Source organism: Chiloscyllium punctatum, chromosome 17 (assembly GCF_047496795.1).
Source record: "Chiloscyllium punctatum isolate Juve2018m chromosome 17, sChiPun1.3, whole genome shotgun sequence".
NCBI lineage: Eukaryota > Metazoa > Chordata > Chondrichthyes > Orectolobiformes > Hemiscylliidae > Chiloscyllium > Chiloscyllium punctatum.
In genome coordinates, this window is record NC_092755.1 from 58,170,816 (window position 1) to 58,194,729 (window position 23,914).

The 23,914-nt window shown below is 43.0% G+C and overlaps 1 protein-coding gene across 1 annotated transcript in view; it reads left to right on the forward strand.

The window, feature by feature from the left end:
• Positions 1-16,256: 16,256 nt before the first annotated feature.
• The window catches only part of LOC140487875 (calcium-binding protein 1-like), a 121,064-nt gene continuing 113,406 nt past the window's right edge, over positions 16,257-23,914 (forward strand). Inside the window, exon 1 of the mRNA XM_072587246.1 lies at positions 16,257-16,898. Coding sequence (XP_072443347.1) covers positions 16,467-16,898 — 432 coding nt within the window. The 5' untranslated portion in view covers positions 16,257-16,466. The remainder of the gene's footprint in view (positions 16,899-23,914) is intronic.

Genomic DNA, 23,914 nt, shown 5'->3' on the forward strand with positions numbered 1-23,914 from the left:
TGGGCCAGTACTCCATAAGATATAGGTGCAGAATTAGACCATTCAGCCCCAGCAATTCACAGTAGATGGCAGCAATTTACATGAGGGAATCAAAGCTTGTATTTCTAAGTTTGCTGATGACACAAAACTAGGTGACAGTGTGCATGGTGGGGAGGATGGAAAGAGGCTTCAGTATGATTTAGATCAGTTGAGAGAGTTGGCAACTGTATGCAAAATGCGTTATAACATGGATAAGTGTGGAGTTGTCTACTTCATCACAATGGCAGAATGTTATTTAAATAGTGATAGATTGGGAAATGTTGATGTACTGAAAAGACATGGGAGTCCTTGTCCATCATTCATTGAAAGAAAACATGCAAGTGCAACAAACAACTATGAAGGTAAATGGTATGTTAGTCTTCATTCCATTTGTTCTGGAACCATGGGTTCAAATCCTGCCATAGGAGGTGGTGGAATTTGAATTCAATTAAAAAATAAAAATCTGGAATTAAGAATCTACTGATAATGATGAAACCATTGCTGTTTGTCAGAAAAACCCATCTGGCTCAGTAATGTCCTTTAGGAAAGGGGAAATCTGCCATCCTCATCTGGTCTGAACTACATGTGACACCAGACCCATAGCAATGTGGGGTACTCTTAAGTGTCTTCTGATACAGCCCTAACGAGGCATTCAGTTCAAGGGCAGTTACAGACAGATAATATATGTAGTAAAAAAATCATTACAAGAGAGTTTGAGTACAGGAGCAAAGAGGTCTTACTGCCTATGCTGGGCCTGAGGGAGTCCACACTGAGTATTTTGTGCAGTTTTGCTCTCTTTACCTCAGAAAAAATATATTTGCCATTGAGAGAATGTAGCTAATGTTCATCAGACTGATTCCCAAGATGGCAGGTGATCGTCTGAGCACAGATTGGCTCGAGTGGGTCTGTATTCACTGGAGTTTAGAAGAATGAAAGGGGATGTTGTTCAAACATATAATGCACAACAGGGCAGGACAAACCAGATGCAGGGATCATGTATTTCCTGGGTTGGGGGGAGTTTACAAAAATGGGGTAGACCATTTTGGACTGAGAAAAAAAGAAATCTCTTCAGAGAGGATGGTGACCTGTGGATTTCTCTATTACCAGACACACAATCGCTGAATATACTTAAGAGAGAGATAGATTTCTCGAGACTAAAGCTGTCAAGGGGTGTGAGGGAAGAGCAGGAGTGCAGCATTGAAATAGAGGATCAGCCATGATCATGTTGAATAGTGGAGCAGGCTTGATGGGCTGAATGGCCCACTGTTACACTTCATTTCTATGCTTTTTATGCCATTATACTCCTCAAATATCAGGATGGTGACTGAGGATCACAGCTTCACAAATAATGCTTGTTTGCCCAAAGAGAATATAAGGCTCAAGTCGAGACGTTGCTGCACTTGAACATGCATTTGTTATCTGAGGAGCAATCTAATATGAAGTTTTCAATAAGAACTCCCACATCTGACTTCATGATGGAGGGAAGGTGATTAATAACACAGTTGAAATTTGTTTGGCCTATGGCACTGCCATGAGGAACCCCTGAGGTGATGTCCTGGGATTGAGGTAATTGACCTTCAACAACCTAAGTATCTCACTTACAAAGTCATAGAGTCATACAGCACTGAAACAGACCCTTCAGTCCAACCAGTCCAGGCAGGCCATAATCCCAAACTAAACTAGGCCAGCCTGCCTGTGCTTGGTCCGTTTCCCTCCAAACATTTCCTATTTATGTACTTACCTAAATGTCTTTAAAGTGTTGTGACTGTACTCACATCCACCACTTCTACCGGAGGTTCATTTCACCTACAAACCATTCCCTATGTAAACAAAGTTGACCCTCAAGTCTTTTTAAATTTTTTTCCCCGTCTCACCTTAAAAATATGCCCCTCTAGTCTTGAAATCCCCCACCCTAGGGAAAAAACACCTGCTCTTCAGCTTATCTATGCCCCACATCATCGTGCTTGGAAAACCAATGGAGGATTTCCCCTCCTGGCCCCCATTGACTCCAGCTTTGCTCGGGTTCCTTAATGTCAGAGTCTGCTTTGAAATCAAAGACGTTCACTCTGATCTCACCTGTACAATTCAGCTCTTTTGTCCATATTTAGACCAAGGTTGTAATAAGGTCAAGAGCTGAGTGATTCGAGCAGAATCCGAACTAAGCATCAGCGAGCAGGTCGTTGATGAGTAAGTGCTGCTTGACAGCACTGTTGATGACAGCTTCCATTACTAAGCAGATGATTGAGAGTAAACTGATGGGACATTAATTGGTTGGATTGGAATTGTCCTGCTTCTAATGGGCTAAACATACTCAGGCAATTTTCCACATTGTTGGGGTAGATTTTCGCTGTAGTGCGACTCCTTCGTCAGGTGATGGGTCTATTTCTGAAGCACAAATCTTCAGGAATATTGCCAAGAGATTGTCAGGGCCCATGACCTTTGCTAGGCCCAGAGTGCTCAACTGTTTCTCGGTATCACACAAAATGCACTAAATTGGCTTTAGTCTGGTGTCTGTGATGGTCAAGATTTCAGGAAAAAGGCCACAATAGATCATCCACTCAGTGCCTGTGGCTGAAGATGGTTGTAAACATTTTCGCCATGTATTTTACATTTCTAAGGTGGACTTCACTGTCTCTGATGAGGCTGTTTTCCAAACCACCCCCTCCTGTTGGTTAGTTGTGCCTCAGAACTTATTTGAAGAGTGTGGTGCTGAAAAAGCACAGCAGGTCAGGCAGCATCTGAGGAGCAGGAGAGTCAACATTTCGGGCATAAGCCCTTCATCAGCCTTCTGCCCGAAATGTTGATTCTTCTGCTCCTCAGATGCTGTCTGATGTGTGTGCTTTTCCAACACCATACTTTTCAACTTTGAACTCCAGCATCTGCAGTCCTCACTTTCCCTCGCAACTTATGATTGCATATGGCAAGACTGTAAATCTCTGATCCGATCCAATAGCTATGGGATTGCTTAGCTCTGCCTATTGCATTGATGATTAACATGAACGCAGCCCTGTATTGTAACTTCTTGGTGACAGGTAGGCATCTCATGCTGTCCTTGACTCCCTATTGAAACCTCATGGTGCAGTGAGAGATCTGCCAGGTCATGAGGTTGCAGGTTGTGGTGGAGTATTATTCTGCTGCCTCTGATGGCCCATAGTGATCATACTTTGCAGTTTTAAGATATTACATCAGTTCTAAATCCATCTAATTTAGCAGACCCACCTTCACAGCATGATGGAAGGTGTCCTCACTTTGAAAAAGGGTCTTTGTCTTCACAAAGACTGTGCCCTGGTCATATGTAGATGAATCTTTGACAGCTAGATTGGTCAACTCGGTTTTCATGTTGATGTTCTTGTCTAGTCTTGATATGTCTGTCAGTACATGGTCTTCATAATGAGGACACCCTCCATCAGATATGGGGCTGAAATATTTCTTGATGGGATAGATACTGAACAGATCTAAAGCTTGATGCTGGATATTGACCAGGCACAGTGGGTCAGCATTGATGTTACTGAGCCACTTGTGGTGATGGACACTAATGTCCTCATCCAGAGTACATTCTCTGCCACTGATGTCCTCAATGCTTCTTCCAAGTGATGTTCAACATGGCGAGGTTTTGATTCATCTTCTGAAAGTGGGAAGTAGATGGCGATCAGCGGGAATTTTCTTTGCCCCAATTTAACCTGCTGTCAGATCCTGAGACAACATTGAGATCACTTTGCAAGGTTAACTGGGCAGGTTGTGTCTTTTTCATGGCTAGCTGAATACCTTGGTGATGGCCAAGTGCCCAATTTAACTTTCTTATTCGATATCTTCTTTGTGGTGAGGCAAAACTGAGTGGCTTGCCATGTCAGAGGGCAATTAAATATCATAGAATCCTTATAGTATGGAAACAGGCCCTTCAGCCCAGCAAGTCCACACCAACCCTCCGAAGAATAACCCACCCAGACCCATTCCCCTATTATTCTACATTTACCCCTAACTAATGCGCCTAACCTGCACATCCCTGAAGAAGATGGGAAATTTACCATGGCCAATTCTCCGAGCCTGTACATCTTTGGACTGAGGGAGGAAACTGGAGTGCCTGGAGGAAACCCACGTGGACACAGGGAGAATGCGCAAACTCCACACAGACAGTCACCCCAAGCTGGAATTGAACCTGGGTCCCTGGCGCTGTTGAATATAGGATAGACCAGGGTAAGAATGGCAGGTTTCCTTCCCTAAAGAACACTATGAACAGGATGTTGTTTTTTTTCTTTGTCACCATTATTTTATTTCAAATATCAGTTATTTAATTAACTGATTTTAAACTTTCCTGCTATTGTAGTGAAGTTTATCCTCATGTCCCTGGATTAGTCCAGGGAACACCTGTGATGCAGAAGATAGCATTTCTACCTGTGAACCAAACGTTCCAGGTTCGAACCTACTGCAGGGCTTGGGGAGCATGGATGGTGTGTTTATAATGCTATCAGACAAGTTGATTATGATTAGATTCCCTACAGTGTGGAAACAGGCGCTTCAGCCCAACAAGTCCACAATGACCCTCCAAAGAGTAATCCACCCAGACCCATTTCCCTCTGACTAATGTACCTAACACTATGGGCAATTTATTTTGGATTCCCTACAGTGTGGAAACAGGCCCTTCAGCCCCCAACAAGTCCACACCGACCCTCTGAAGACCACTCCACCCAAACCCATTCCTCTACATTTACCCCTGACTAATGCACCAACACTACAGGCAATTTAGCATGGCCAATTCACCTGACCTGCACATCTTTGGACTGTGGGAGGAAACCAGAGCATCTGGAGGAAACTCACGCAGATACAGGGAGAATGTGCAAACTCCACACAGACAGTTGCCCAAGGTGGGAATTGAACCTGGGTCCCTGCCGCTGTGAGGCAGCAGTGCTAACCACTGAGCCACCGTGCCACCATAATTCCTACAACAAGCAACGACAGGCAGTAAGAGCAGGACAATCTCCTAGTCAGCCATACTTAATGCAAAGTGGTGCTCCTTGAGCTTGCTGAACCCTGGCTTCAGGCTGGTCACTGTCCGCAGTGTGTGCATTACCTGCCTCTCTATGCAGGAAGGCTCAGTCTGGATTGGTCCAGTAATGGCACTACACCAAGCTTTCTATTAACCGGCACCTAGGAGCACCAGCAGTGTGCCAGTTGATCAAATGTCCTGGATAATGAAGAGGTATGCCAAAAGAAAATGCTGTGAATCCTGACCAAGCAAAGCTTTGAGACATCACCATCCCTCAAATATTCTCTACAAAAGCATCAACACATCTCTATCTATGTAAAAACACACTGTTAGTAATAGAAAGGTAATGCAGGGGGTATACACATCACTATTAAACTTACAGCAGAAACACTTGGACATTGCTGTGTTTAAGGTATGTACCGTTTTTGTTGGTTTATCAAAGAGCAGGTTGATGAAAGTGCCAGTTAAAACAAACTTTGCTGTGTATGCTTCCGGAGCTTATCATAGACTGAGCCCCATCTAAATCCACTGTTAGGTTTGAGAGCTGACATTTGCAGGCAGTAACTCCCTAAGCAATATATTTGGAGATGGATTGTATCACCAAGTACACAGAAAATAAAGTTTTTAATCACGGACAAGAACACCCTCGGAGGAAGCATGCTCAGCTTAAATCAGGCCGAACTATATTAGTAATGATCTTTATTTGGGTTAATGCCTTAACTAAAATAGCAAGCAATGGATTTTCAAATAATTGACACACTTGTTACTGATATAACAGTGAGTGGATATACTGCTCTGTGTGGTACTGAAACCCATCAATCAGGAATCAGAAAGTCCCGTGTCTTAGATTCCTCGTGTCAATTGCATTCCAATCAAGAGGCTACAAGATTTCAGTCATGGTCCAGTGATTCCTGCTGGAAAGTTGACACATCATCACATTCCTCAAACCTGGAAGAACACCTCAAGTACCTCAGCAGCTGTCAGCACCTTCAGGAGAAATTTAGGAAGAAAACACAATGGCCTAGGGATTTTATGGTCAATAACCAAAATGACCTTTTTGTTTAAGCTTCCCATAAGATTTTAGTGTTTCTTAGGCAACAAAAATATTTAAAAGACAGCCATTTCAGAGCCTCTACAGCAAACCTGGGACTTGTATGAATAGAACAAACAATGTTATGTCTCTTCAACCATGCAGATTGACACACAGTGTCTAACTATGAAGTATGGGTTAGGATATTTAATTCAATATGGAATCTTATTCAGAAAGAAAAATTAAGGGAGATGAAGACAGGATTACCAAAGTGAGAACTAAAAGAGACAAAGAAAAACTATCTTTTAAAATATTTCTCACAATAATTAAAAATGTAAGGATTGAGACTCCACATTTTTAAAGTAACTTGTCAATATCAAAGTTATTGTTCAGTAGTAATGATCACACAATTTTTAAAAATCACCTAAAACTGAGTTGATATGCTTGCTCTTTTGGTGAGTTTGATGGCTATCTAGTGGGGAAATTCATACCCCTTCTGTATTTGAATCTTGAATCTCTAAGTGAGATGTTTTTATCGGGAAGCCTGTGGAGGAGTAGAACAACTTGGCCATTAACTCTGTAACGTTTGCATCTCGTTGCACATAGGAGGATGCTGGAAGTCACAGATCAGTTTACTTTTTAATAACCATTGGCATTCATATTCACACTGATACTCCAACCACAATATCTGGGCCACTGTTGAGTCTGCTCCAACATTTAAAACAATGTGAACAAGACAAGTTTTTCTTTATGTTAAAAACACTTCAAATCAACATATCTTCATTTTAAAGTATTTCCAATTATCTCTTAAGCACTTAAAATATTTTATTTCCACAGATTATACAGGATTGTCAAGCAACAGCTTGATATAGTCATACTCATGGAATCATACCTTCCAGATAATGTCCCAAGCATTGCCATCACTAAACCCTGGATATGTCCTGGCCCACTGGCCGGAGGTGGCGGCACTTGAGAAGGAGCTGCCCTGTGAGTCCTCAACATTGGATCCCATGAAGTCTCACGGCTTCAGGTTAAACTTGGGCAAGGAAACCTCCTGCTGATTACCATGTATGGTCCTCTCTTGGCCAATGAATCAGTACTCCTCCATGTTGAACAATACTTGGAGGAAGCACCGAGGATGGTAAGGGCACAAAATGTACTCTAAGTGGGGGATTTCAATGACCATTACCAAGAGTGGCTTGGCAGCAGTACTAATGATCTTGCTGGTTGAGAAGATGTGTCCTTTAGGACACAGCTGCCAGACTGGATCTGCAGCAGGTGTGAGGGATCCAACAAGAGGGAAAAACACACTTGACCTCATCCTTACCAACTCCAGACGTATCTGTTAACAACAGTGTCAGTAAGAGTGACCATAGTCCTTGTGGAGATGAAGTCCCACCTTCACATTGAGAGTTCCCTCCATCATATTGTGTGGTACTATCAGACTGCAAATAGATCTAGCAACTCAAGACTGGGCATCCATGAGGTGTTGTGGACCATCAACAACAGCAGAATTGTGCTCCAGCCCAATCTATAACCTCATGGCTTAGGATATCTACCACTCAACCATGACCATCAAGCCAGAGGATCAACCTTGGTTCAATGGAGAGTGCAAATGGGCATGCCAGGAGCAGCACCAAGTGTACCTAAAAATTAGGGGTCAATTGATGAAAGTATCAAATAGGGCTACTTGTGTGCAAAACAGCTTGGCAGCAAGTGATGGACAGAGCTAAGCAATCCTACAACAAAAATGGATCAGATCTGTACTCTGCATTTCTGCCACATCCAGTTGTGAATCTCCATGAGTAATGTGTGACAAGTCTGAAGAGATTGACTAGAAAAGTGTTTACCCTGAAGAACTCTTGCAGAGATGTCCTGGAGCTGAGATGACTGACCTCCAACAGCCACAAACATCTTCTCATGTGCCATGACTCCTACCAGAGTTTTCCCTCAGGTTCCAATGGACTCCTTGATGCCACACCCCAGCGATTGTTAAAGGTGAGTGGCCTGTTAGGCCATTTCAGTGGGAAGTTAGGAATCAACCACATTGCTGTGGGTCTGGAATCATGTGTGGGCCAGACCAGGATAGGACAGCAGTTTCTTTTCCGAAAGGGATTTTCCTGACAATCGACAGTCGTCCAGATTTTCTTTTCATTGAATTCAAGTTCTACCATCTGCCCTAGCAAAATTCAACCCTGGTTCCCGGGACATTACCTGGATCTGTGGATTACTAGGCCAGATATAATAGTACTTCCCTATCACCTCCCCCATTGGCTTTTATTTATATCACTGTCCTTCTTGAAACCCTCACCAGGTGTTTGCTCCCTGGCCTCTCTTCAAGGTTAGGCTCGAAGAAACAAATGCAGTCTGGGTCTTATCTCTAACTCCCTCGAATTTATGGTCACAGAAACAATGGGGCATCATTCCCTCACCATTCCACTGCAACGTCAGACCTTCAGCAAAAATCTATGGCTCGACCAATATCTTTCCATCTTACAGTCCCATTGTCACGCCCATAATGCAGTTTCCCAGTTTTGGTTCCAATTTCTTACTAGTTTCCCACGCCACCATCATCCAGCACACAAGTCTCCACCACAACTGGCTTATATTCATTCGTAGGCAAGAAAGTAAAGCACAGTTGCAAAATTCAAAGTGATTGATATGTTTCGCCAGTAATTAATACTTTTATGTGTCTGTTGGTACATGCATGCGAACTTTGGCTAACATCAATTAGTATGCGTTACAAACAGAACCAACAAGTCATAGTGGCAAAATTTGAAATATTTATCAAGGATACACTCATTCAGCAAACTTCTTTGATAAAACTCTGCTGCTCTTACAACCTTAGAGATTGATCTTAGAGACTTAAAACTAATACTTCTTCAATATTTTACTTCTGCTGCCTTTGCACTAACCCTCCTTAGTGCCTACAAACATAGAAATTAAGTTTGACACTATTAATAAACAAGCACTGAAAGTCCACCAATGTGATCATTTGTAGATCAGGTTTTTTGAAGTGTTGAATGCCTAATAAGTTAGCTTTAAGCCTTGGCTTAAGCATTGATTGATTAATCACTCAGCTGTGATTGCCTGAAACTGCAGCATATTCTGAGGAACGGATCAATCCTTCACTGGAACATTGGTCACAAAGATTCTGAATGTTTTTAAAATCTAAGAAACATAGAGGAAAAGACAAAGCCCATCATCAAAGTGAACAATCAAGGATCACGGGTGGTGGGGGGGGATTGCAACGACTCTTTATTCCTGTCCAGCACAAAAGCAAAATGGCTAAGAGGGCCAATCCATAGATTATAAAAGCATTTAGCGATAGTATCCGATCCAATGAAGGACCTTGCAGATTGGCCAAGAAAAATAATAATTCTGAGGATTGGAGCAGTTTAGAATTCATCAAAGAAGAACGAAGGGATTGGTTAAGAAGGGGAAAATACAGTACGAAAGTAAGCGTGCAACGAACATAAAGACTGACTCTAAGAGTTTCTAGAGGTACATGAAGAAAAAGAGATTATTGAAGACAAATGTAAGAGCCCTACAGACAGAAATGGGGAATGCAAAATAGGGAACAAAGAAGTGGTTGAGCAACTGGATACAAACGTTAGTTCTGTCTTCACAAAAGAGGACATCAATCAAATACCAGAAATATTGGAGAATGCAAGATTTAGTGAGAGGGAAGAACTGAGGGAGATCATTATTGCAGAGAAATGGTGCTGGTAAAATTGAAGGGATTGAAGGCGGATAAATCCCTTGGGCCTGATAATCTATGTCCCTGAGTACTTAAGGAAGTGGCTGTAGAAATAATGGATGCATTGTTGATCAATCTTCCAGATTCTATAGACATCTTCATAGTTACATTCTATGAAGATGTAACTAGTAGAGTTGACAAGGGGGATGTGGTAGATTTGGACTTCCAGAAAGCATTTGACCAAGTGCCGCAAAAGAGATTATTGTGCAAGATTAAAGCGCATGATATTGGGGGAAGTGTATTGAGATGGATAGAAAACTGGTTGGCAGAGAGGTAACAAGGAGGAGGAATTAATGGGTCCTTTACAATTGGCAGGCAGTAACTAGTGGAGTGCCACAGAGATCGGTACTAGGACCCCAGCTATTCACAATATATATTAATGATTGGATGAGGGAACAAAATGTAACAACTCAAAGTTTGCAGATGACACCAAGTTGGGTGGGGGAGGGTGAACTGGGATGAGGATGCAGAGATCCTTCAGCATGATCTGGACAGGTTGGGTGAGAGGGCAAATCGATGGCAGATGCAGCATAATTTGGATAAATGTGAAGTTATTTACTTTGGAAGCAAAAACTAGAAGGCAGATTCCTACCTGAATGGCTGTAAATTGGGAGAGGGGAGTATGCAGTGGGAGCTGGGTGCCCTTGTGCACCAGTCACTGAAGGTAAGCATGTAGATGCAGCAGGCGGTAACGAAGGCAAATGGGGTGTTGGCTTTCATTGTGAAAGGGTTTGAGTCCAGGAGCAGGGATGTGTTGTTGCAGTTTTACAGGGCCTTGGTGAGGCCACATCTAGAATACTGTGTGCAGTTTTGGTCTTCTTTTCTGAAGAAGGATGCTCTTGCTCTCGAGAGGGTGCAGCGAAGGTTTCCCAGGCTGATTCCAGGGATGGCGGAACTGACGTATGAGGAGAGATTGACTAAGTTAGGATTGTTTCTTTGGAGTTCAGAGAGTGAGGGATGATCTCGTAGAGACTTACAAAATTCTAACAGGACTAGACAGGGTAGATGCAGGGAGGAAGTTCCCGATGGTGGGTGTGTCCAGAACCAGGGGTCACATTCTGAGGATTTAGGATGAACCATTTAGGACAGAGACGAGGAGACATGTTTTCATCCAAAGAGTGGTGAGCCTGTGGAATTCATTACCACAGGAAATAGGGAATGCCAAAACATTGAATGTATGCAAGAGGTGGCTCAATATAACACTTGGGGTGAATGGGATCAAAGGTTATGGGAAGAAAGCAGGTCTAGGCTATTGAGCTGGATGATCAGTCATGATCAAGATGAATGGTGGAGCAGTCTTAAAGGGCTGAATGGCCTCCTTCTGTTCCTGTCTTCTATGTTTCTATGTCAACCAGATATAGCCATTCATAACTACAATAACAGAAGCTTTACCCCACTTCACATTTCTTAACCTTCTCCAAACAAACATAGACATAGAAAACAAAAACAGATCACAGAAAAAAATACATGTTATAACCTCACAAAAATATCAAGTGTTTAACCAAAGCTAAAACTTCACTTCAGCCTGAGCAAATATCCGTGCTAAATTTAACCATGGTGAGCTTTGGAGTTTAGCCAAGGGTTCATAATGAGGTCATCTCAAGTAACATATATGTGATCATCTGCTTCTATTGATGAAGTTGCCAACCTGTCCAGTAACAGCCACAATCCCTGACTGAATAAAAGAAAATTGACAAGTGGCTCATATGTCTGGCAGCTTCCCCACAGTAAACATTCCAGATCCATCTCCAAACCAGGTGAGCAGGATTTTGTGCATAATTACTATTATGATTCCTGGAATCCAAATGAAATAAGAATTGGTATACAGGTAGCATTACATTATGTAGCAAACTTATTGCCAATATGAAGAGAGTGAATACTTAATGAGAGCTGAAACAACATGTGGCCAATCATAACAAAGTCCTGCTGAAGCCATATAATTGATTGTAACTCTTCCTGTTTTGGATATTGTAAACATCAAAGCCAATTTAACCATCAAATGATGAATTTCACCTTGAATATTCTAATTTTTAAAAATCCCTTTTTCTATTTTCTTTTGACCTTTGCACATGTCCAATTTATCCTCAAATAACTTCTGCATAGTTCCTTATTCTCATTACTATTATTTCTACTTCCTTTCAGAATATACATTTCAGCCTTATGTTATTAGCGTCCTCATTATTCTACCACTGTGGTCTCAGGCGTGTTCATTTTTATTCCTTTCTTTTAGGAATGTACTTTCCTTTTAATCTCATAAAGTGGCCTGAGCTGAATTTCAACTTTTTTTCAATAATTTACTTTTGTTGCCTTTGCACTAACCCACCTGAGAGTCTTTGAACCTTAAACATAGAAAAGAAGGTTAGCAGTATTAATGAACAAGTGTACTTTTGTATTTTAACAAAGATTGTGTAACCATTTAAAAACCACAAACATAACTAAATGAAAATAAAGACAAGTTAAGAGGGATGAAGAGCTCTCAGAATTTCCCACATCTGTGTTCTCCTGCATCATATTGCTTATCAAATGGAGATAATGAAAAATGAAGCTTGACAATATTGTTTAATGGGTTGTCTTGCGTGATCTGAAAATGTGTTGCTGGAAAAGCGCAGCAGGTCAGGCAGCATCCAAGGAACAGGAAGAAGGGCTTATGCCCCGAAATGTCGATTCTCCTGCTCCTTGGATGCTGCCTGACCTGCTGCGCTTTTCCAGCAACACATTTTCAGTTCTGATCTCCAGCATCTACAATCCTCACTTTCTTCTGTCTTGCGTGATCTGTCTACATTTGAAGTGTGGTAGAATAAAGGACAAAGGCATGATAAAAACATGCATTTAATATCTGTCCATAATATGATCATTTGTCAGATCAGATTATTTAAAGTGTTGAATGAATTAGATTCTACCTTGGTTTCAACCATTGACCGATCAATCACTTGGTAATGATTGCTTGAAGCTACACTATATTCTGAGAAACAAATAATTCCTTGGCTAAAAGGTTAGTCTCCACATTTCTGAAACTTTTAATAAAAGACTAATGGATCTTGGGAAATGGGAAAAAAACTGTGCATAACATCATCGTGATTGAAATAAGAATGTTAGAAGATGGGATAAGTGAGGACTTCTATCCTACCTTTCAATAATGTGTGAAACATCATGCAGCATCAGGTTGTAATCCAACAGATCTATTTAAAATGACAAGCTTTCAAAGCGCTGCTCCTGCATTAGGTGGAATGGAGGGAGGTGCATAGGCACAGAACATATAAGCAGAGAGATAATGGCAAGATAATTCCAGGCAGTTAAGAATATCAACAGCTAAGTAGAGACAGGTTTCCTTCGATGACGGAGCAGTGCTCCGAACGCTTGTGATTTCAAGTGAACCTTTTGGACAATAACCTGGTGTTGTGTGACTTCTGACTGATTAATTAAAGCAGATAAATAGCTACAAATAATCGAAAGTTAGATGGTGCTAGAGACAAACCAGCTGCCAGAATATCATGAGTCAGTATTGGAGTCGCATGACGAGGGTATAACTAAAGTAACAAGTAATCAAAAACTGCACAAACTAATATTATATATTCTGTGCCTGTGTGCCTCCCTCCACTCCACCTGACAAAGGAGCAGCACTATGAAAGCTTGTGATTTTAAATAAATCTGTTGGACCATAACCTGTTCTCATGTGACTTTGTCCACCTCAGTCCAGCACCAGCATCTCCACACCACGATGTGGTCTGAGATGGACTTGTTAAATTGGGAAGATGATGCTCTTAATTCTCAAGCAATATATACAGCACAATAATTTGGAAACTTTATTTGTAACTATATTCCTTCAAGGAATCCCCCTTCCCTATTGCCATGTTCTGACTGCCCACTAGGTGCTGGGCCACATACATAACTAAATAAAAATAAAGACAAGTTAGGAGAGATGGAGAGCTCTCAGAATTTCCCACATCTGTGTTCTCCTGCATCATATTGCTTATCGAATGGAGGTCAATGAAAAATGAAGTTTGACAAAATTGGTTAATGGGTTGTCTTGCGTGATTTGTCTACACTCGAAGTGTGGTGGAATCATTGCTTTAAGAATATTTTATGTTGTGCTATGCAATGTTTCTGCAAAAAGAATCATGCTGAAGCCTTTCATCTTGTACTCCTCAGGACAAATGCCAGAATGTCAAATTTCAGACAATCACAAAATTTCATACTGAAGAAGACAAGGGTGCTGATTGGTTGGCATGTTGATTCTCAATGGTCAAGCTGTTGCTGTGGGGAAACCAATGGGGAAACAATAGCTTCTTGGTAAATCAAAAAGACATAAGGTTGGAACATATTCCTTTTGTTTGCAGGGAACACTGTGCACTATCAATAATATTTTTAAAAATCTTTTAAAATCTTTGCGGTTCCTTATTTAAATTATTTTTGCAACTTCAGTTCTGATCATTAAATTCTCACAGCTGTCAGCTCACAGGAACACAACGAGACAAATTCAACCGACAAAGGAATTTTCAACATGATTTCTGTATCAAAAACAGAGAGAAACCAGAGTTAATGTTTCTTCAGAAGTGTCACTGGACCCAAAATGTTAATTGATTATCAGTTAACATTTCAAGTCCAGTGATGCTTCTAAAGAAACATTAACTCTGATTTCTCTCCAAAGCTGTTGCCAGACCTGGTGAGCTTTACCAGTAATTTTTGTTTTTGTTTCAGATTTCCAGTATCTGCAGTTCTTTCGGGGTTTTTTTTTGTCTGATGGTTTCTGAATCCACAACTCTCAGGGAGAATAAAGGAAACAAATCTGAATCAATTCTATTTCAAATGAAAAAATAATTTAAAATGGAAATATGTGGAAAAGATGTTTCCCAGGTCGGACATTCTACACCTAAGGGTCACATTTTAACTAGGATGAGAAAAAAAATTACTTTGGTCAGACTGGTCATAAGTCTTTGCAGTGTCGAGAGTGTGGTGCTGGAAAAACACAGCTGGTCAGGCAGCATCCGAGGAGCAGAGGAATCGACGTTTTGGGCATAAGCCCTTCATCAGGACTGAGCTCATTCCTGATGGAGGGCTCCTGCCTGAAACATTGACTCTCCAGCTCCTCGGATGCTGCCTGACCTGCTGTGCTTATCCAGCGCCACACTCTGGACTTTGATCTCCAGCATCTGCAGTCTACACTTACTCCTCATAAATCTTGGCGGTCCTGTATCCCCGAGAGCTATGAGTGTTGAGTCAAGTGTGCCCAAACCTGAGATAAATCTTTAGACTCCAGAGAAACAAGAGATCAGGCTCTAGATTAAATGGAGTTAAGGTCAAAGGTCTTTGAATGATCATAAAAACCAAAAAAATACTGCAGCTGCTGGAAATCAGAAACAAAAGCAGAAATTGAAGCAGAACAGAAACAGAACTGAGGAAGGGTCACTGGACCCGAAATGTTAACTCTGATTTCTCTCCACAGATGCTATTAGACCTCCTGAGCTTTTCCAGCAATTTCTGTAATTGTTTCGCCCACGATCATACTGAGTAGAGTAGCAAGTGCAGCTGACTCCTATTAATGTTATCAAAGTTGACATCGAGTCATAAGCACAGAAACAAATCCTTCAGTCCAACCTGTCCATGGTCCCACCTGCCTGCTCCACACCCATAGCCCCCCAAACCTTTCCTGATCGTGTACTTATCCAAACGTGTTTGAAACATTGTAATTGTACCTGCATACACCACTTCCTCAGGAAGTTCATTCCACACGCAAACCACCCTCCATATAAAAAAATTGCCCCTCATGTCTTTCTTAAATCGCTCTTCCCTCGCTAAAAAAAAATGCCTGCTAGACTTGGAATCCCCCATCTGAGGGAAAAGACACCTATTAACCCTATCCATACCCCTCGTGGTTTTATAAATTTCTATAAGGTCACCTCAATTGCTAACACTCCATTATCCAGTTTTTCTTTATAAGTCAAACACACCCGGCAACATCTCGGTAAATCTCTTCTGAACCCTCTCCACCTTAAAAATATCCTTCCTGTACCTGGGCAACCAGAACTGGACTCATCTCAGAGAAGTCACTGACCCCAAGTCCAGGATGGCGTGTGGCGGGTAAATCTCGCAAAAACGCGAAAGATCAATCCTGGTGATTTGAGTTGCTTCGTAGAGAAGACGGTTCAGTTACCTTTCCGCACTAACCTAAAGGTGTCATGTTACTTTGGACAATTCAAACCTCCCTTTGTCATTCGAAATGTTGTTTTGAGCAAAAAAAAAGAGAATTATCCGGAGCAAGGGCTGTCTTTCATCAAACTCTCTGAATGATGAATGTGCAGCAGACTTTAATCTACTTATATGACTATTGGTCCAGTACTTTAATCTGCGATGGGTACCCAAAGCAGAGGGGGAACGTGATCCCAACCTTTACGTAAGTGCCAGTGTCTGATTTGTTTTTAAATTCCGGGTGTCAGTCAAACGTAATGTAAGCGGGCCATGGGAGAGAAGAGGTGCTGATTTAATTTGGAGAGTAAGGAGGGACTGTGTTTGTGACAGATGGGCGTTCCAAATGTAAGCAGATTTTGTGTGTGTGTGTATAAAGGACATTCATTCTCTGAGTGTGCCCTTCATCATCCAGCAGAGTCTAACATCTTGCATTCGCATTGCTGAGGTTATATTGTAAATTGTAACGAATTACAAAGTAACAGCACGGTATGAGTTCTGCAATAGCCAAGAGCGATTCCAGGACCTCGCTTCTGAAATGTGGGACCAGGAGAGGGGGTGACTATCACATAGAGACTGCTCCCCGCAGGAGGGGCTGCTGCCACCGCCCGGACACCGAGGCCGAGCCCGAGCCCGAGCCCTCCTGGGAAGAGGCGGCGGGCGGATCGGCAAAGGGAGGCGGCACCGCGGCCAAGGGCAGAGCGAGCAGGAAGCGGGCGGGCGGCGGGGGTAAGCGACCCCCCGGGGAGCCGGCAGCAGGACATTCCCGGGCCAGGAGGAGCGCTCCGGAGTGCCCACTGGAGACCGGGGGCTCGGCGTCGCCTTCTCCGTCCAAACCCGGCAAGGCGAGGGCTCAGTGTGTGGGTGTGGACCCACATCTAGTGCGGAACCTCAGCCCCATGTTACACTCGGTCTATGGGCAGGTAGGTGACTCCTTCCCGTAATCCGCGGCGGCGCTGCCTCCTGCTTCCGATCCTCCCCCTCCCCCTCACACCCCCTCCCCCACCCCCACCCCCTCACACCCCCTCCCCCTCATTCTCCCTCACACCCCCTCATTCTCCCTCACACCCCTCCCCCTCACTCTCCCTCATTCTCCCTCACACCCCTCCCCCTCCCCTCCCCCTCACCCCCTCACCCCACTCCCCCTCACCCCACTCCCCCTCACCACACACCCCCTCACCACACACCCCCTCCCCCCCTCACACACCCCCTCCCCCCCCCTCACACACCCCCTCCCCCCCCTCACACACCCCCTCCCCCCCCTCACACACCCCCTCCCCCCCCTCACACACCCCCTCCCCTCATCCCCCCCACCTCCCCCTCCCCTCATCCCCCCCCACCCCCTCCCCAACCTCCCCCTCCCCCTCCCCCTCCCCCTCCCCCACCTCTCCCTCCCCCTCCCCCTCCCCCACCTCTCCCTCCCCCTCCCCTCATCCCCCCCCCACCTCATCCCCCCCCCACCTCCCCCTCCCCTCATCCCCCCCCCACCTCCCCCTCCCCTCATCCCCCCCACCTCCTTATTCCCCCAACCCCCTTCCCCCCATGCCTCCCCCTCCCCATCCCCCTCACACCCATTCCCCTCAGTGTTTGGGAGCTGATGGGGTTAAGATCATGTTTGATATTAACTGTCACAGTTTCAACAATGTCAGCGCAACATTTTGGTGAAGTTGTTGGTGGGCGAGTGGTCAAACCTGATCAGCAGCTTCATTTTGAAACTCCAGACCATTTCCATCTCCACCCCCACCCCACCCAAGCAAGTGCTAAACAAAATCAAAATTCCTGCCCTGCGCCCCCATCTCCCCATTCACCCCATGTGTGTGTGAGACTCTCTCTCATCCTCACTGAGGTGACTGTCCCTGATGAGGAGCCTCAGGGATAAATTCCTCTGTACCTCACCTACCTTTAGCGGTGGGCTAGGTTCGGAATTGGAGGCCCACTCTCCCTCCCTCCTGCCTTAGCAGGAATCCTTGATAGGAGTGGGAGATTTGGACCTCTCCAGGAATAGCCTCTATCCTCTCCCAAGAAAGCTGAGGTTGATTTTCATGACCTCAGTACAGTATTAATTGCCAGACATCACTGCACATGGTTGTGTCACAGAGGGAGTGTGAATCACCAATTAAGTTTAGGGAATTTTAATTAAGACATGTCACAGTATTTATCATTGACCAGACAGTGTGTGTCGTGCTGTAAACTCTCCTACCTGTGGGCTATCAGTGATCAGTGCAACCCAAGATCATATTCATCAGATAAACATCAGTCTTAAAGCTGCTGTCTTGGATTGGATCCATCGTGCATCAGTTAACCCAGTCAGATCTGGAGAAAGCAGACAGCTGCCCATGTTGCCTCAGTCATTGGTAAGGCAAGACAAGCACTATAAGTAAATTAAACTGTTCCTCTCCATTTAGGTTTAAGATGTACAGTTTCATAAATTTTAGTTTTACTTAGTCCGCAAAGTACGTGCTATATTTATATTTACAGTCTTGGCAAATACTTCACTTTCATTCAAGGAAAGTAGATGGCAAGTTGATTACTGACCATATGTAGTGGTTTTGCATTAGCCAGACTTTCTTAAATAGTAAATTATTCATTTTCTCTTTTACATGTCTATCATTTACACCTATTTTACATCTCAAACTCTCCTTTACCACCTTGCGCACTGCCTTTGTCTTTTGCTCTTCACGCCCACACAATCTGTTCCATTCACTCCTCCTCTTCTGTCAACAGCATAGAAAATCCAATTTGCCAAACCCTTTCAGTTCTGAAGCAGAGTCATATGAGACTCAAAATGTTAACTCTGTTTCTTTCTCCATAGGTGCTGTCAGACCCTCTGAGTTCCTCCAGCACTGTTTCAGATTATCACATAATTTGTTTTTGTTCACCCTTTCTTTATTTTGAGTTTGTCATAGTGACTACAGAACAACCTCGATTATTCAAACAAGACAGGCGGGGAGTATTTTGTTTGGATAACTGATTTGATCGTAAGCAGAGGAAGCTATACTGAACATAATTACGTATGAATAAAAATTCATATCTTACAAATAAAATCACTTTGTGTAAATAAAATTCATTTGAGGTGGAGGTTGGTTATTGTTTTTCGAAGAAAATATCCAGTCGCTGTTGCTTGAGGTGCTTATGTTTCTTTGCTTCACTGCTCCAATCACAGCTTTGTGTACACTTCAAATGAGGCATCCATTAAATGTATATTGTTGGCGTCAATTTTATCAATCTTGGATGAATATATTTTTAGACGCAACATTATGCCTCACAGCAGGTATAAGAGTTGAAATAATTGTATTTGACATGAAGTAATTTTAAATACTTACTATTATAAATGAGTTGCAACTTAGTAAATATGGATATTTTTGGCAATTTTGCTTGGTCGTAATTTCCTGCAATTAAAACACTGGAAATGCCAAAACCAGCCTTTTTATCTCCCAATACAAACTCTCCACTCATCCTGATTTCATTTCAGCTTTCCAATTGAAACAGATCATTCAAAATTCTCATTGCAATTCTGACAACACTCTCACCATTTCAGACCAATTGAAATCCTATCACCTCATTTACAATTTTATTTGATTACTGAAAAGCTCTTCTGACCATCCTTCCAACCACAATCCCCGCCCCGCTCCATAAACATTAAACCATTTAAAATCCCACATGCTGTTTGCAGTCAACTCACCACCCTCCTTGCTGATGCACTCAGATTTTCCGATCGCAATTGTCCCACTAGCGTCGGGAACACCTCTTTTTGATGTAATGGTTTTATGGTCCCTTGAGATCTTGTTCAGATAATCTGAAATTTTGGATAATTGATTTTCAGATAACTAAGGTTGTTCTGTATTACTCTGAGATTGAGATCTATCACTTTTACAAAATCAATTTGGGGCAGCACGGTGGCTTGGTGGTTAGCACTGCTGTCTCAAAGCATCAGGGTTCGATTCCAGCCTCAAGCGACTGTCTGTGTGGAGTTTGCATATTCTCCCTGTTTCTGCATGGCTTTCCTCTGGGTGCTCCAGTTTTCTCCCATAATCCAAAAATGTACAGATTAGGTGAAATGGCCATGCTAAGTTGCCCATAGTGTTCAGGGATGTATAGATTAAGTGCATTAATTAGGGGGAAACGTAGAGTAATATGGGAATGGGTCTGGGTGGGTTACTCTTTGGAGGGTCGGTGAGGATATGCTGGGCCCAATGGCCTGTTTCCACACTGTAGGAATTCTAATTCTTAAAATACAATGTCTCAACAGCATGGAAGAAGTCGTCTTAAGTCCACCAAGCTTGTGCAAGTAAGAGATATCCAATTCACGCCACCCTTTTCTTTTTCACTAGAATCCTGAATTTATTTCCTTCAAGTATTTCAATAGCCTTTGAAAGCTGTTTGTTAAACCACTTCAACCACCCTTGCAAGAGATATATTCCAGATCACCTTAACTTGCAATGCACAAGATATCTTGTACCTGTTTTTCTTTTGATAATTGCTTTAAGTTTGCATTCTCTTGTTCCTGACTCTCCTGCCAGTGAAACTCATCTGTTCTCCTAAAATATTTGACTTTAAACAAAAATTTCTACTTAGTCTTTCCAATTCCATGCAGAACAAGTCCAGTTGTTCCATAAATGACACTGTCATCTTTTTCTCAATACTGTCTACATTTCATTGGCGAGATCAGGCTGTTGCACAATCTCTCAGGGTCCTACATTTCAGTTGTGAAGATTATATCCTTTCATCTTTGCGCAGTTTAGAAAATGAAAAATGTGTTGCTGGAAAAGCGCAGCAGGTCAGGCAGCATCCAAGGAGCAGGAGAATCGACGTTTCGGGCACAAGCCCTTCTTCAGGAATGCCGATTCTCCTGCTCCTTGGATGCTGCCTGACCTGCTGCACTTTTCCAGCAACACATTTTTCAGCTCTGATCTCCAGCATCTGCAGTTCTCACTTTCTTGCAGTTTAGGAAATGGGAAAAGAACTGGTGTGAAAAACAAGAATTGATGAGGGATTTCTGCAGTCTTTAAAAGCAAGAAACCTTATTCATTGTAACTATAGTTTACACAGCTGCTGGTTCAAACAGTAGAGGATAGTTTGCAAATGAGCTGGAGTCATAGAGTCACAGAGATGTACAGCGTGGAAATGGACCCTTCAGTCCAACCCATCCATGCCGACCAGATATCCCAACCCAATCTAGTCCCATCTACCAGCATCTGGCCCATATCCCTCCAAACCCTTCCTATTCATATGCCCATCCAAATGCCTTTTAATTGTTGCAATTGTACTAGCCTCCACCACTTCCTCTGGCAGCTCATTCCATACACGTACCACCCTCTGCGTGAAAAGGTTGCCCCTTAGGTCTCTTTTATATCTTCCTCCCCCTAAACCTATGCCCTCTAGTTCTGGACTCCCCCACATCAGGGAAAATACTTTGTCTATTTATCCTATTCATGTCCCTCATAATTTTATAAACTCTATAAGGTCACCCCCTCAGCCTCTGATGCTCCAGGAAAACAGCCCCAGCCTGTTCAGTCTCTATATCTCAAATCCTCCAACCCTGGAAACATTGTTGTAAATCTTTTTTGAACCCTTTCAAGTTTCACAACATCTTTCCAATCGGAAGGAGACCAGAATTGGATGCAATATTCCAACAGTGATCTAACCAATGACCTCCCAACTCCTGTACTCAATATTCTGACCAATAAAGGAAAGCAAACACCTTCTTCACTATCCTATCTACCTCTGTGTACAAATAGATATTCAGCTAACGCAAGTAACTTATTAGTCTGTGTATTGGAGGCCAGTTATTGATGACAAGGGCCTACTGCCTACTACAACAATATGATTGGTTCCCAGGTAGCTGAAGAGCTTGATGGTCTGACCAAGATCGGGAGAGTCTATCAGATCTCTACAGGCTCAGGGTCTGTCTCTGTTCTCTGCAGTAAAAAGAACACTTTAAGCCTGAAGGAAAAATAAATTGATTTTCTTCAGTTGTTGCTGTGATGTTAAATTAGTAAGTCAAAGACTTTTCTAATTGTGAATCTGTTACCTTGTGCCTCCTACAAACAAGTGGAAGCATCTGGAGAAGGAAGATCAGGAATTAAATTTCTGATCAGCACAAGAAACATCTTGGCAAATCCTGGGAACAGAGGCCACTGAACTGCATTCCTGGTTTGTCTCTCTCCCCATAAACACCCCTGTTCTTGAGTCTGTGTGTACATGTGGAGAGAGGGAGTTTATAAGGTGGTTACAGTTTAACCGGTAGAGTTGTGCTGATGGTTCATAGTTGTTTACTTGTAGCTAGAATATTTATAAGAAATAGTAATTCTTGTTCTTCACGCAAGCCTGTATCTGTGCTTTCTGTCTCAAAGCCAGGTAAATTGGCAAATTCTGCATACTTTAAAAAGTAAACTTTGACTCCTGGAATAACAGTGCTTGGTTTCCAGTGAGATGTAACAGAGTCAATGTCCCTGACTCCCTCATCACCATCCCTGAGAATGCTCTGCACTCAGACAGAACAGACTCACTTGAGGTGAGGCCAGAAATGGTATGGACATGGTTTTTCTTAAAAAGAGTTCGGGTTCTGTTAAATCACATTGTGTGAGCTCAAACATGACCATCCTGCTAATAACATTCTGCCAGCTTCCCTTAGTTGATGAATCATTATTCCTCTGTATTGGACCATTGGAAGAAGCAATTCCACCATCAGGGCGGCACGGTGGCTCAGTGGTTAGCACTGCTGTCTCACAGCGCCAGGGACCTGGGTTCGATTCCACCCTTGGGTGACTGTGCAAACTCCACACAGACATTCTTCCTGTGTCTGCGTGGGTTTCCTCCGGGTGCTCCGGTTACCTCCCACAGTCCAAAAAATGTGCAGGTTAGGTGAATTGGCCATGTTAAATTGCCCATAGTGTTAGGGGTAAAATATAGGGTAGAGGAATGGGTTTAGGTGGGTTACACTTCAGTGGGTCGATGTGGACTTGTTGGGCTGAAGGGCCTGTTTCCATACAGTAGGGAATCTAATCAGGAATGTTTCAGTAGCAGTAACACTGACTAAGGTGGCCAAGTCCTGACAATGATACCTGCCGAACTGCACCTGCAGCACGAGGTGGAAGAAAACCTATTTGACTTTGTCCTCACCAATCAGTCTGTAACAGATACATCCATCCATGAGAGTATTGACTGGAGTGACCACTGCAAAGTCTTTATGGAGGTGGAGGCCTATCTTCACACTGTGTACATCCCCTTGTACTGTATGGGGTGTCCAATGTGATAGACAGCTCAAAATGGAATCATTCATGTGGCCACCATCAACAGCAGAATGATAGTCAACCATCATGCCAGGGAAAGCATGGCATTAGCAGCACCAGCCATAACTGAAACATGAGAAGACATCAGGCTACACGGCCCTGGGGAATTATTTGATTTTAATCCCATTTGTTTCAGCAGCACTTTTTCTCTGTTGAGAATCCATCACCTTAATTCCCTCATTAAAATTAACCACTGGTTTATCTTCTATTTCAGTGGTGAAATTTAAATGTTGAAAAATTGCAGCATGCTGCTGTGCAGAGGGACCTGGGTGTCCTTGTGCATGAATCATTGTAGGTTTGTTTGCAGGTGCAGCAAGTAATTAAGAAGACTAATGGAATATTGTCCTTCATTGCTAGAGGGATGGATAGAGTTTAAAAACAAGGATTATGCTGAAGCTGTACAGCCTGCTGATGAGGCCACATCTGGAATACTGCTTCCAGTTTTGATCTCCTTACTAGAGAAAGGATGTGCTGCCACTGGAGAGGGTGAAGTGGATGCTTACTAGGTTGATGCTGGAGTTGAGGGGATTGGCTTATGAGAAGAGATTGAGTAGTCTGGGACTATGCTCATTGGAATTTAGAAAAATGGGAAGGGGATATTATAGACACATAAAAGTATGAAGGGAGTAGATAAGCTAGAAGCAGAG